The sequence below is a fragment of the Xenopus laevis genome, chromosome 6L, assembly GCF_017654675.1.
Source record: "Xenopus laevis strain J_2021 chromosome 6L, Xenopus_laevis_v10.1, whole genome shotgun sequence".
NCBI lineage: Eukaryota > Metazoa > Chordata > Amphibia > Anura > Pipidae > Xenopus > Xenopus laevis.
Genome location: NC_054381.1, coordinates 145,787,802 through 145,803,581, shown reverse-complemented (window position 1 = coordinate 145,803,581; position 15,780 = coordinate 145,787,802). Strand labels below are relative to the sequence as shown.

At 34.1% G+C, this 15,780-nt stretch overlaps 1 protein-coding gene across 1 annotated transcript in view; it reads left to right on the top strand.

Annotated features, from left to right (window-relative positions):
- Positions 1-15,780, top strand: part of LOC108718600 (CUB and sushi domain-containing protein 3) — a 696,593-nt gene that overhangs the window by 602,606 nt on the left and 78,207 nt on the right. The window contains exons 50-53 of the mRNA XM_041566615.1: positions 6,190-6,378; positions 11,609-11,794; positions 12,676-12,870; positions 14,280-14,453. Of these exons, the coding sequence (XP_041422549.1) occupies positions 6,190-6,378; positions 11,609-11,794; positions 12,676-12,870; positions 14,280-14,453 (744 nt within the window). The remainder of the gene's footprint in view (positions 1-6,189; positions 6,379-11,608; positions 11,795-12,675; positions 12,871-14,279; positions 14,454-15,780) is intronic.

Below are 15,780 nucleotides of genomic sequence, written 5' to 3'. Positions count from 1 at the left end.
AAAGTAAATGGTAAATTATCTGACCCAATATATATTTGTAATGGAACCAGGCAGGGATGCCCGCTATCACCACTGCTATTTGTTTTGGTAATTGAGACACTATTGTCACATATCAGATTGGAGGCAAAGATAGAGGGAATGAAGTTTGAAAAGAAAGAATATAAGACAATAGCTTTCGCCGACGATATGCTAATCTTTGTTTCAAACCCGATGTCCTCCCTACCCAGCCTCCTATCACTCATAGAACACTTTGGAACTCTATCAAATTTTAAGGTTAACCTTGCAAAATCTAATATCTTGAGTATTAACACCCCAGAAAGTATGATGGATAGTCTAACAGAGAACTTTCCTTTTAAAAAGGCAAACCGTAGTATTAAATATTTGGGTGTTAACATAACCCCAAATATGTCTGAGTTATATAACAGCAATTTCGTCCCCTTACTGTCAACACTACAGGAGAAGGTTAATAAATGGAATAAAATAAACTTATCATGGATGGGAAGAGTACAAGTATTGAAAATGTTCTTGATGCCTAAACTGAATTACTACTTACAAGTTCTGCCAATTAGTTTACCAGCTGTTTTTTTTAAAAAAATTAAATCCCTATTTACAAAATTCATTTGGAACGGTAAACAGGCTAGGATTCAATATAAACAATTAATACTACCATTACATCGAGGAAGGTTAGCTATCCCAGATGCCTGGCTATACTATATTTCAATTCATTTAACTCGTATTAAACAATGGGCAAGGGAAGAAAGGATGAAAGAGTGGGCAGTGATAGAAAATCAGTGGGCAGGGATACCTCTGTTAAATCATTTATGGTGTGAGTCCAAAGACATATCAGACAAGGTGAAAGCCCACCCTTTAATTTCAACCACACTTAGGATCTGGTACGACAATAGAACAAGGTTGAAGTTGACTAAAAGGCCCTATATATTACAACCCTTAATAAATAACATTTCTTTTATACCTAGCATGGAGAGGGGTGCATTTGGGAATTGGCGGATATTTGAGGGGAGAACAACTAGAATTAGCGACTTCCTGTAAAACAATAAATTGATCCCATTAAATGATATTCATAAGAAATGGGGAAAACATGTTAGAGATGTATGGAACTACCGCCTATTGCAAAATTATACCTATAAATATAAAGAGGATGATTGGGATAGAGAATTGACCAAATGGGAAATATCACTGGATAGTAAAGAGGTCCCTAATAAAGTAGTATCAAATACATACAAACTCTTAATATCAAACATCTCTTTGGGCAAAGATACAGCTCTTAGGGAATGGGAAAAAGACTTGGGTATTGAGATCCCCCGAGATGTGGAATAAGATCGTGTTGCAAGCCCATAAATCATCTAGAGCTGTAAGAGTGAGGGAAATGAACTTTAAAATAGTAACTAGATGGCACCTTACTCCAAGTAGGCTGAATAGGATGTTTCCCACACTCACAGATGTATGTTGGAGATGTGGTAAGGAGAGGGACACACACACACATATTTGGTGCAAGTGCAAAGAATTGCAGGACTATTGGGGTAAAATCCTTACAGTAATAAAAGAAATAACTAACTCCAATTTGTCGCTGGATAACGCCCCTTTGATTCTGCTAAGCTTTGATATGGGATAGCCATGGGCCCTATATACCCCTATTTTTCCTTTATACTCTTACTCTACTCTATTCTATTTTTTTTTTTCTCTCTCTTCTTCCTCTTTTATTTGTTTATCTATTTATGTTTGTGGCATTGTAATGTATTTGAAAAAACTTGTTAAAATAAATAATAATAAAAAAAAAAAAAAATTGACGCACGTCTCCATTCAAGTCTATGGGCGTCATTTTTTCGGAGAAACTAGGCGAAAAAATTCGCCCATCCTTAATCATATTATACAAGGTATGAACTTGGCTTTGAGATAAATAACTTGTGACATCTTCATTATTTGAAATGGAAGATCATCTCATAAAACATAAATCAATCTAACTGTCTAAAAACACTAGAAGTAAACAGCATGATGTTACAATGATACAACTGTATGTTTGATAGTGTGTTCATGTCTGACTTGTTAATAAAGTATGGATAACAAAGTGCTTAAGAACCCTGTGTATAACACACACCCTCCAGTTAAATAAGAATAGTCATTATTTCCTATATTAAAAACATACTGTATATATATATATATATATATATATATATATATATATATATATATATATATATATATATATATATATATATATACTTTATTTATCCTCTATTCTGCTTTGACTATACATGTCAAACAGTGAATTAGTAAAGAGAAGAGCATTGGTAAATCACAGAAAATTGTATGTAACATTTTTATAAATAGTAATTTACTATAGGTTTTTAACATTCCAATGTTGTGCCATTATTGCTCTAACTAAATAGTAGTACAACATCACTGCTTGAAACCACAAAGAGTTGCTCAAATTACTGTAAATGCTGAGGTTTTCCTGTTCAAGTCAGCCATGACACAAATTAATTTTCTGCTACTTTTTGCTTAACAAACTTTGGGTTTCCATGGTAACAAATTAATTTCTGTTGCAGAGGAATTCATCAATAACCAACACTGTAATATTTAATTAGAAACTGGCTAGAATATCAAGACATATTATACACCTATTGATGATTGACTATATTGAGTAAGAAAAACCAGATTCTTGTTATAATAATAATTAGAGGCCCATTTATCAACATTCTCATTTTAGTGGGTTTAGAGGTTTTAAAAACCACAAATAAACTAATCTTCTCTAAAACCATGAATTCCGTGGAATTTATTAAAAGAAATTAATATAAAAAGCAGGAACAAAAAAAAACAGTTTTGGCTAAGATTAAAGAGAAAGAAAACCTCTAATTCTTTGAATTATGTGTGCATTTAGTAAAAAAAAATCCTCTAAAAGCCAGAATTAAAGAAAAATGTTACAGTTGGATAAGGACAACTCTATATGACTTTGATAGCTTTCAGATGGTGTTTTGTATGAGTGTTTTTCATAAATAAATTACACATTTTTCAAGGTTTAGAATAATTAATATAGTCTATGATTTATAGAGCTAAAATATATGATATTGGCCCCTTCATTTTAGCCGAAAATTAAAATAAGCCCAACACTACACTTCACAAAATATATGCAGTTTCTCAAACTTTCCTGTAAAGCAAAACAGGGCAGATCACTAGCCATATTGATTGACATCAGAATATACCACTTAATATACCAGTTATTTTTTCTTGTTAAACAAAACATCTTGTCTAATTTAGTGTAAGGGGGTTATTTATTAAAGATTGAATTTTAGGGGGTTATTTGCTAAATCTGATTTTATATCATTAATTTAAATTAAAAAAAACACAAAAACTCCCACACCTGATTTTACCATATTTATTATTTAAAAAAGCTTGATTCAATTGTTTTTTACCAGAACCAATTAAATTGAGCTTTTTTAATAATAAATAAGGTAAAATTGGGTATGGGAGTTTGGTTGTGCTTTTTTATTTAAATAATGAGATAAAATCGGATTTATAACTTATTTTCTAAATAACCAATTTTAAAATTAATAGAGCGCCTGACGCGCATTTCACCCAAATCTAATGGGCTTTTTTTTTTGACAAAGCCCATTAGATTTGGGCACGTTATGTGCTTCTGAGGGGGTGATTTGTGTTGTACAACATTGCATGTAGTATACTACCCCGATTACTCCCATATTTATGACCGAATAGTGTTTAAACAGAGTTTTTTTTGGGGTGACCTCCACTAGCATACATTTACCACTTATCCGTACCACCAGCCCACTACCCCAAGTTAATCCGTCTCCCTGGTCCTAACCATGTTTTATTATCACTGGACTTTTTTTTATCTTAATCTTAATAAAAGTTACTTTTTAAGGGTGTATACATACGAGCTTGTGGACAAGCTTTGATGGGAGGGTGCAAATACATGGGTCAATTCTTTCTCTTTCTTGTTTTCTTATGAATTACTGCTTGACCCTGCACACCATCTTCTGTTTTTCTCATTTGATGGGAGGTGCTCCCCAACTTCTTTTCTATATACATCAATTCAGCAGAATGTTTTTTTTAGATAACTCATACACAATATTTGTCTTGTGCAGACAATGTGTACAGACAGAAAATTGCAAAGATCAGCTTTCTTTCTTCTCAAGGACACAGATCAGTAGCATGTGCTTCATGATGCAGAAAAAACAAATATATATAGTGTAAAAAACAGCATGAGGTAAAGGCAGAACAAAAACAATGAAAACATTTTAAATACAAATATTCCTATTTGTTGTATTTTAAACTATAATCAGCCTATTACAATTTTACAATAACAATTTAAAGGAAATACAGTAGCTTGCAATAATCTACTACAAAGTAAAAATAAAATGTTGACAAAATTATAATCTTAGCCAAAACTGTTTATCCTTTGGATTCATTTATTTGTCATTTCCACCGCTACAAAACAGAACTGGGGCTTACCTTTCATTAAATCAAAATCAATATAATAAAAACACTATTATTGATTTGTGTAGAAAAGCTAGTTATTAAAAAGCAATTCAAACATCAAAGTTAACACTCTGAATACACAGTGATATTGATTGTCAATAGGGATGTAGCGAACTGTTCGCCGGCGAACTAGTTCGCGCGAACTTCGACTGTTCGCGTCCGCCGAATGTTCGCGAACGTCGCGCGACGTTCGCCAGTAGGCGTTCGCGTCAAAAATCGTTCGACCATTCGACCATTCTATTCCTTCGATCGCTAAAATCGAAGGATTTTCGTTCGAATCGAACGATCGAAGCCATTGGATTGAATGAAATCATTCGATCGAATGGCTTCGATCGTTCGATTCGAACGAAAATCCTTCGATCGAACGATTAAAATCCTTCGATCATTCGAATCGAACGATTTTCGGATGTTCGAAGTTCGCAAACAGTTCGCGAACTGTTCGCATTTTTTGCCGGTGTTCGCGAACGGCGTTCGCGAACATCAAATCGGCGGTTCGCTACATCCCTAATTGTCAATAATCTAATAACAAGTCAATTTCCCAATAATTTTACTCAAGATTACAGAGCAGTTATAAGAGAGGCCATTCATATCTGTGAAAACAGTGTGCATAATGCTACAATGCATTCTTTAACCCTTAAATTGCTGCAGGTCTCTGGGATTTTGCACATTTTTTCATATTTTTTTCAGTGAAGAGAAATGGGCAAGTTTCGATCATAACCAGTTAATATAGGAAGTGGGTGCAAATTAACTAATTATTATATAACTGCCATTTGCAATTATAAACAAAATGGATTTACCAAGCTACTGTATATACTGTTGTTAGAACCTGTAATCTGATAAGAAACCTGGTCATTCATAATCATGGGCAGGTGTTTGCCAGTTTGTTTGAATATATTGTACACCATTGTTATATTGAATATAACCTGGCTACTTGCATCGTTAATTTGCATTAAAACATTGACAATGTTATCCACGTTCAAACTAAATGTAAATTTAGATATTGCACTCAATAGTTCCAGTCTATATATCATTCAAAGCTACCAACAGAATTTTATTTCACAAGGAGCTGCATCAATGTTTTCACTAAAGTTGAACTTCAACAATTGGAACTGGTTATAGAAAAGAAAAAGAAGAAAATGGAAAAGAAGAAATCAGAAATCAGAATATCGAAGTAAAACCGAAGTCGATGGATTTACCGAAGTCGATGGATTAACCGCAATTCGTTCGATTGAACGATTCAAAGGATTTTAATCCATCCATCGAACGATTTTCCATAGACCAAAAATTTGTTTGAAAGCCTATGGGGACCTTCCCCATAGGCTAACATTGAGGTTCGGTAGGTTTTACTTGGCGAAGTAGGGGGTCAAAGTTTTTTTTAAAGAGACAGTACTTTGACTATCGAATGTACGAATAGTCGAACGATTTTTAGTTTGAAGTCGAAGGTCAGGGTACCAATTGGATGGTCGAATGAGGCAATATTTTTTATTCTATTTCTTCACTTGAGCTAAATGAATGTGCCCCTTGGTGTTTAAGAGCAACTATCTTTGTCAATGGTGTCTGAATTATTGCATTATTATTATCTTTTAATTGCACATTTTAAAAAATATTTGTTAGGTTGCATTTGCAGATATTTTTGTAGTAGTTCAATAACAAATATTTTTTATATATTTGAAGCTAACTATTGCAGCACACCAGAATCCCCACCCCATGGGTTTATTATAAGTCAAACAGGTGGACAACTGAATAGTATGGTTCGGTGGGCATGTGATCGAGGATTCAGACTCATTGGCAAGAACACTGCTATCTGTAAAAAGGCTCCATATGGGTATTATACCTGGGATGCTCCTGTTCCTGCATGTCAAGGTAAATGTAAACATATGTCTGTCCCATCTTTGGGGCACCTTTGATATGTGAATGTCCTGTGTAGGTAATTATTTATATTATTTCCAGTCTACTTCTGCTTCTTCACTTGTGTTCTAATTCAGCATGTTCAATATAAGCACACCATATTTCTGCACCAAAGTTTCAAGGTTTCATTTGTAAATGTTAGTGTTAGTTTTGGATTAGGTTATTCTTATCTTGCTTAGTGATATGCTTGTTTGTGTATTTGGACCATTACCTGCACTTTAGTTAAAGAAAACTATCTTGGATAGTCCAAGATTCTGCATTGGGAAAACTCTGGTTACATTTGTATATTATATTATTGTATATTATTGTTCATTATTACCTAGTATAGGTGAACCCCACAAAAATGAATATCATAGAAAATAATTAATAATTTGATTGCAAACTGGTATTTAAATCTTATCAAGACACATAAAGATTTCATCAAATATAGTAGACTTGTATGCTACAATTGGTAAACCAGCCTGATGCCTTGCTGACAGGATATTCTAACACCATTTAACATTTATCCTAATTTATTTTTGATACAATCATTACTCTTTAAAGACCATGGAGTCTCATTTACAAACACACATGTGGGGGGCACATTTACTAAGGGTCGAATTTCGAAATGAAAAAACTTCGAGATTCGACCATCGAATTGTAGTAGTACGATATTCGAAGTTTACGTTTTTTTTGATCGAATATGGCCATATGCAATCAAAGTAAAATCATTTGATCTATTAAATCCTTCGATTCAAACGATTTAACCGATCAAACGAAGGATTTTCAAAAAAAAAAAAACCTTTGACTTCTAAAAATTTAGCCAAATGTTGGCTATAGGTTCTAGGAGGTCCCCATAGGCTAACATAGCAATTCGGCAGGTTTAAGGTGGCGAAGTGTCGAAGTCTACGTTTTTTTAAAGAGACAGTACTTTGATTTTCGAATGGTCGAATATTCTAAGTTTTTCCAATTCAAATCAAAGTCTAGGTCGACTTTGGCCTATTCGATGTTCGAAATACCCAAAAAAATACTTTAAAATTTGAAGTTTTTGAATTGGAAAATTCACTTCAAATTCACTTTGACCCTTAGTAAATGTGCCCCGTGGTGTGCAAAATTCACCATGTTTTTTTTACCCACAATGAAGCTTTTTTCTCCTTCAATTGCAGTGTAATTGTGACTACCAGGATCAAAATAAGTTCAATTGTGCTGATGCATTTTAATATAATGTACTGCTGCAAGTTGTGGCCATTCCATTTCTAGAATACAGTTTTAAAATGACATTTGGGTGTAAGTCTGTAGCACCTGTTGACACAGCCCATTAAGGGAACCCCAGAATAACTGCACCATTTAGGTTGGCAGTAGCTCCAATAAGACACACTTGCATGCAAGGCATCAGAGCAGGCTTGATGGGTGCATTGGCACTTGGAGCAAATATGAGGACATACAGTTAGTACTTTTAATAAATGGTGTCAATATATGCACAATTTACAAACGTGCTTGTAAATGAGCCATATGATATGAAAAAAGTTCATCAAATAAAGTGGCCTAACACATTAATTTATGTTACTATCTCATATTGGAAAGAATGGCAGTTTTATATAAGATTGTTTAAAAATAAGTCACACAGATGGCATGTGCTAAAATGTTATGCTTAAGACATCTGGTACAGCCTATAATAAGGAATAGTCAAGTGTCTGGGGAAGGGAGAAGTTAAGCTAACACCGTTTTTGGAAGGGAGCCACATTTGTTACACCTCTGTGCGAATTCTCACTACATAGTAAATATTAAATTACACAATAAAAATGAAATGACATAAATATACAGGTTGAAAAGCTAAAATGAAAATGTTATGTATAGGTTCACTGATAACTATTTAGGATGTTTTCCAAAGGTCACATAGCTTTTATTTTCAATGCAACCACTTCAGTGTGATCTATAATTAACGTGATAGTGGAAGCCAAGCTGATAAATGTATTCACCATAAATAAATATAACCTTCAGCAACATTTGTTGTTTCTATCCACACAATGCAACAATCAGTCCTGGAAAGTGAAGGAAAACTGGTGTTAACTACTTCTCAGTATCTTTTGGTGGCCATCAGATCCAACAAGCAGACGACACTCACAATTAACTGCCCTACTTCCTATTAGCCTGAGCTAAGTACCACCCACAGGGACCTTGCACCTTCCTTCCTTCCTTGCATTTGTAGCTATACAGTAAAGGTGCCTGTTCTGTAAATGTGAGTGGCTAGTGAGTAAGTAAAAAGGTTACTGCTATTTCTGAGAGATTAGCATTTGTCAAAGTTCATTTGTCAAAGTTTTGCACTAGGGTCCCAAGATGCATCATTAGTTTTAACATTCAGCAAAGCAACTTAGATTTCAGCTTCTACTCATGTTAACAAATACAAGAATTGTGATTATTTTTTCAATAATAATCTATAATCAAATATTTTTGAAACACAATTATTTCTTATACATGCGGCTTTCTCATACGTGTCAGGCTCAATTGCAGATTTTAGAAATCAGGAAAAATACATAATTGCAGAAAAATCTGTTATCACAGCAAAAAATGTACTAACTGACACTTTATTAAAATTCAAAGGAACATATGAGTATCACAGGGGGAGCCCAGGCATCATAATGCCCTATTATATCCCCAGTCCAGTGGCAGCTTCTGTTTGCAAAGAGAAGAGCGCTAGTGTAGCTTATTGAAGGATCGCATCACCTCCAGTTCAGTGTGACTGACAGAATTGGAGAAGTATCAGCTGATGTAGGTAGTGCTGGGCTGGGAAAGCACTTTAGAGCAAAAAAAGATGGTGGTGCCTCATCTCTCCTGGTAATACAGAGGTATTATGGATTTTCATTTTAGTATCACTAACTAACATGAGAAACCATTGGCTGCTGGTTTCCTTTCAGCCGATCAAACAATAAAGGCCACATTTTTAGAAAATCTGTCAAAACTACAGCTAGTCTCAACTAATTGTGATGTGAATTCTCTTGTGATTCATAAACTTTTAAACTTTATTTAGATATAATGCTTTGTGAGGCTTTTTCAGAGTTTAAGAATTAAGTTCAAACATACTTTTTTGCGCAATGGAAACCACCACAAATAAAGCTATTTTTTAGTACATAATTAATATAGAATAATATGCTGTAGTACAAAATATTGAATTTCCCTTTAGTTCTGTCACTAACAGGAAGACAATACATTGTATATCCCTCTCACTTTTTCAAGTGAAAGTGTTTTAGCAAATGAAAGATGGTCTACTTAAACTGTCAAAAAGACTTTCAAAATACATTACAAAGAGACTTTATAGTACCATGAACACAACTATAAACATTTTAGCTTTTTATCTATTTTAGGCATCTCGTGCTAAAAGCAGGTAGCCTGTTGTGCTTTCCTGATCGGTCTATGTCATCTTTAATAAAGTCATAATCACTTGTATGACATGATGTGAATAACTGTTACAGGAGGGATCAAGGGAGAAAAGTCAAATTTGTCAAATATCCTCATCTCCTAAAGCTCCACAATAGTCTTTACTGTATTTGCCAAGATGGATTCCACCTTGGGGCATATTCATTGTGAATCTTCATCATTGTGCATCAAGCATCAAAAATACAATGTCTGGCCGGGTGGATAATTTCATATTTCTGATTTGATGCATTAAAGTTAATTTTTTACTGTATTGACACAGAAACTGTAGGTTAAGCATCATCCTCTTGCTTGTCCATGTCTAAAAAGTGCACTAGTGGAAGTAGGTTGAGTTATGCTCTGTCATCACTTGTGTTAATCTGAGGTAGTGCATAGTTGGACATGCAAACAAACCTTCCCATATTACAATAAATGAAGCTAAGCATAAAAGTCTCACAAGTATGAGGGTGAGGTGAAACTGGGAACATGAACAGAAACAAAACATTTGCAATAAATGCAGGAAACATACTGCAAATGAAAGAACTACTGATAACATACAATAAGGGGCACAAGTGTGAAGTTAGAGCTCACCACAGGAAAGCACCTCTACCCCCTATTCATTCCTATAGGATTTTTAGAGACTTTTTTTTTTATAAAATAGTGAACTCTAACTGTCACCCATTGATAAATACACCCCAAAAAATCTTATAGGAATGAATAGAGAGTGGAGGAACTATATTGCGGTAAGCTCTAATTTCACACTTTGATACATTTACCCTTTAATGGCCATGGTGGACAATAATACAGAGCATGAAAAGCTGCATTAATAGTAACAGGGACACACACACACAGATGATGACAAGGAAACATGCATGTAACATGTAATGGAAATGTCACCCTACATTTCTGGCAGCTGTAGAAGCAGCTAGTCTATTAGCCTGACATCAATGCTACCATCAGGAAAAAGTGGAATGTTGTGTGCTTCTTTCACTGGATGAGTTACAGAAAAGAGTTGGGACTCTCAAATTGCATTGTGTTGGGCCATGTATTGCAAGTATGGTACTCAAAATGGGCCAATTGTGGTACTAAATTGTGGTGCTGTGCAGATACACCAAATCGCCAGTAGAGGGATTTAACCACAGAGGTATAAAATGTATCTAGTCTACATGCAAGGCTATAGTAATAAATATTGCTAGAAGGCTATCAGATGCAGAATGACAATTCCATAAAGCATTTCACTCTCAGGTTTAATCTCTCTGCAAAGAAGAATGATGTAATAAAAGGCATCATGTTTGCCCAGGTCTGTTAACCAACAACCAATATGTTTCATCAGCAAATGCAACCTGGTGATTGGTGGTTATGGGGATGTAGGCCAGTATCAATCCATTTACCCACATTACCCTATTGGTTTCTTTAATTGTATTTGGACTATAATGTTACAATTGAATTTACATAAACCGGTTGTGGCAGGGTCCAGTATGTAAGAAAACATTGATGAGCAATGGCTTAACTATAAAGGAAGTAGACCCTGCAACCACCAGGGGAGAGGGAGGGACTGTTTCCTCTGTGCAGAGGGGGTCAAACTGGCCTACAGTGCACAAACATACAAAACTATTTTGTGTGGGGACAGTGGCCTCCGAGGTTATGCCACCTTCAATGAGTTTACACTTTGAGCCTCATCTGCCTCATCTGTAAAACTTTGTTAGGAAGGGCTCAAGACAAAGTGAGCACATGGTGCCAGAGATTTGCTCTTATCAATTTTTTTCATACACATTATTATTTTCTAACATTTCAGCAATATCCTGTGGGGTTCCTAAGTCCCCTTTGAATGGAGGAATACTGGCAACAGATTACTTAGTAGGAACTGGCATCACTTATTTTTGCAGTGATGGGTATCGCTTATCATCTAAGGAGCTCACTGCAGCCATATGCCAACCAGATGGAACTTGGAGCAATCACAATAAAACACCTCGTTGTGTTGGTAAGAAAATCTTTTTAACAATTATTTAGGAAATCACAATTATTTTGTATAATGTATTGTAGAATTTACAAACATTGAGATCATAGTAATACATAATTATGATACATTGTTTCTATATGTTTTTAGGGTATGTTATACATAGTTGCCCATGAAATTCAGCAAAGTGTTTTCTGTTAGAAATGCAGTAAAATAAGAAGGCTTCAAAATAATTCAATAAATATTATATTCCTTCATGCTAGACTTTCTTGATAAGAAATGTATTACAACCTTTTAGTGTGTATAAAATAATAATTCTGATTTGTTGTATTATAATTTATTATAAATAAAGTGCAAATTTACCTAAAGATTAACTGTTTTTGGCAGATATTAATATTCTAAAACAATTGGCATTTGTGTTTTCTATGTTTTTGTGGTTTTGAATTATCATTGTCTTATTCACTGTTGGGTACCAATTGGTTCAGCACCTCCTAGTGAAAAATTTGCTGCAACAAAGAAAAATTGGCATGCATCAAAATTGTTGTTATTTGTCAAAATTATTCAGACATCTATTAACTTTAATGCATTTGGACAAAATAGTCGAACGTCTAAAAATTGTCGCTCCCATCAAAATTGTAGTCTGTCAAAATTATTTTAATGCCTATTGACTACAATGTCTTTCGCAAATGTTGTCACCGTTTCACAAGCAAAATGGGACAGATTCGCCCATCACTAGTTGTAATTTAATATTGCTGATTTGTAAACTTTATATTAATATAACTTATGGCCTTTCACTAGATTGTGGTTATAATAATACTTGCCATTATATATTTGTAAGGAAAGCATAATCTGAAAATAACTGGACAAATTTAATAACATTTGTTTTGCCTCTTTCGCTTTTGAAGTTGTTACATGTCCAAGTATAAATTCTTTTACCTTGGAACATGGAAGATGGCGCATTGTGAATGGATCCCATTATGAGTACAAAACAAAAGTCGTCTTTAGCTGTGATCCAGGCTATTTCCGTTTGGGACCTGCATCTATTCAATGTCTTGCCAATGGAACTTGGAGCTGGAGAAATGAGCGACCTCACTGCCAAAGTATGTATAGAAGGATAACAAATAACAGCAGTGATCTGAAGGTTGGATAATAAAGCCTTTCAAAGCATTATTCAAAGAAATTATTGTTTGGATGTATGCAAAGTTTAGAATGTATCCATTTATATTAGGAGAAAAAAAATGATTATTGAATTACATTTTTCCATGAATGTTAAGAAACTGCTACTTTGTGCTTTTGCATCATTAAGATCCCTATAACCACCACTAATTATATTAGTCAATGAGCCTTTTAAGTCATTTAGCTTCCCACATCAACTCTTTTCATGTCTTCTTACTGGCCTGGAACAAAAGGAGCATGGACAAGCAGTAGACTGAAATCAACTGTTCAGTTCAATCAGTGGTAGATGCCTGAAAAAAATGAGATAATGACGCATAAACCTAAATAGGCTTGGCAGCCAGCCCACAATCATTTACTGTATGGCAGAAAGTGTTTTTCTAGCCCATCCTCAGAAGAAGTCTTATTTCAATAATTACTGCCTAAACAGAATTCAGTTATAGAATTAGTTAAAGGTAATGTTTACATAATGCCTTACTGATCTGAGTGTGCAACCTTGTATGGAACTGTTATTTTCCTTTCTGTATTTTTCTTTGCTTTACTAAAACTCAATAAAAATAAAAAAAATTTTTAAAAAAAGAATTAGTTAAAGGTATTTTTTTCTAATCAAACTGTAGGAAATGAGGGAATAAAATATGTAATGGCATTATACCCTAAAGTCATTTAATCAACAAAACTGACTGTATAGTTATAAATGCAAAGCTATTCAGTCCCAATTTGCTAACCTTATGTTTTAAAGTGCGGGTCCCCAAGTTGTTTACCCATGTGCCACATTTAAAGATAAAAATAATTGGGAAGCAACATGTGCATGAAAAAAGCTCCTGGGGTGCCAAATACAGAAATGATCTGCAACATTTCCCATTTGTAAAAATCAGTGTAAAATTCCATATTTGGCACTCCTGGAGCTTTTTTTCATGCATATGTTGCTCCCCAACTATTTTTATCTTTAAATGTGGCACATGGGTAAACAACTTGGGACTAAATAGCTTTGCATTGATGGTGCTAGTAAACTTAAATAATCATTGACCATGTGGTAGAACAAATTCCATTTTCTATAAATTAAGAGAATGGCATTTTTGTAGCAATGAATATGTATTTATAGAATTCACACTGGGTGCATACCCTTGCCTTTGTCACTCCCCACATCTACCTCTAAAAACTGCATTACCCATGCACTGAGCCAACATTTTCCAGGCTTATGATTAATAAACTGGCACATTTATCAAATGTCATATGTTTAAATTTGCCAAAGTGTATATTACTGATAGGAGGTTAAATAATTTTATTTTATTAATTATAATTTCTAATCATCTCCTGTCTATATTTTTTTTTGAAGTTACCTCCTGTGGAGAGATGCCTATACCACCCAATGGAAAGAAAATTGGAACTCAAACCACATTTGGGTCAACAGCGATATTTGCTTGTGATACAGGTTATATGTTGGTGGGCTCAGCTGTGCGAGAGTGTTTGTCTTCTGGTCTTTGGAGTGGGACTGAAACCAGATGTTTAGGTAATTAAATATATATATATATATATATATATATATATATATATATATATATATATATATATATATATATATATATATATATATATATATATATCATTGTTTATACAATACTATATCTGTATTCATTCAGCTATGCTTTATAAGTAATACAGAGTTTCGATTTTAGGATTTCAGTTATAGGAAACAGACAGAGTTCCAAACTGAATCAAAATGAAAAAGTTATAACATAACATACTTAGGAATTCAGATCCCAGACATCATAGATATTTCCATAGCCTTAATTTAGTCCAAAACCCAGGCATACAAAGAGATACTTCAAAGGCAAAATGCATAATTTTTTGTGAAATTCCACTTTTTTTCCCCACTTTTTTCCCCCCTATAATAAAATGAATATGCATTCTCTGCAAAAACCTGCAACTTATCAAAAACAATATAGGAATTTCAAATAGAAGTCTAGAATTTGTTAAAAAAGTCAGTAACATAGAATCAAAAGGTGAATACATCTTAGAAATATAAGAATATATAATAAAGCCAGTCTTATCTAGGGGAATATTTGACTTTGATCTACATAGTACATGTCCCCTTGATCCTACTTACCCTGTAAAAAATCAAGGGAGAGAAAGAAATAGTTTTTGCCCAACATCTACAATATTTCACCCAGTAAGGGTATTAGGGGTGTGCATGTAACAAATATCACCCCCCCACAAAATGGGTTGAAAAAACTGCACTATCCTGATTTCCACCTCATCTTATACCCTACTAGGGATGGGCGAATTTGACCTGTTTAGTTTCGCCAAAAATTTGCCGCCGGCGAAATGTCGCCAACGCCCATTAAAGTCTACGGGTGTCAAAAAAGATTTTTTTTTGAAGCGCGTCTTTTTATTTTGCCGCACAACGCCATACAAGTCTATGGGCGTCATTTTTAGGCGAAACAAGGAGAAAAAATACGCTCATCCCTATACCCTACTCTTAATTCTGTCTCTGTGCCTACTACCCAAGATAACCATTGCACAAGATTGCATTCCTTATGCTAGTAAGGGCCTAATTCTCATTCTCAGAGTTTTTCATTCCCACTTGTAAAATTCAATGAAAAACTCTGAGAATGTTTCTCCATTATTTGTAAACTTCCCCCTAATTGTAACATAATGTTGCTTCATCACTACATGCATATGGGAAGGCCCATTTATCACAGGTTGAATTCTGAATTCACTCATAAGTTTTTTTTAACTATAATAAATTTGATTATACTCAAAATTTGATTAGGAGGTTATTTAAGAATCATAAATAAAGTAAAATATCTAAATAAAGTAAAACATCTAAAACTCGA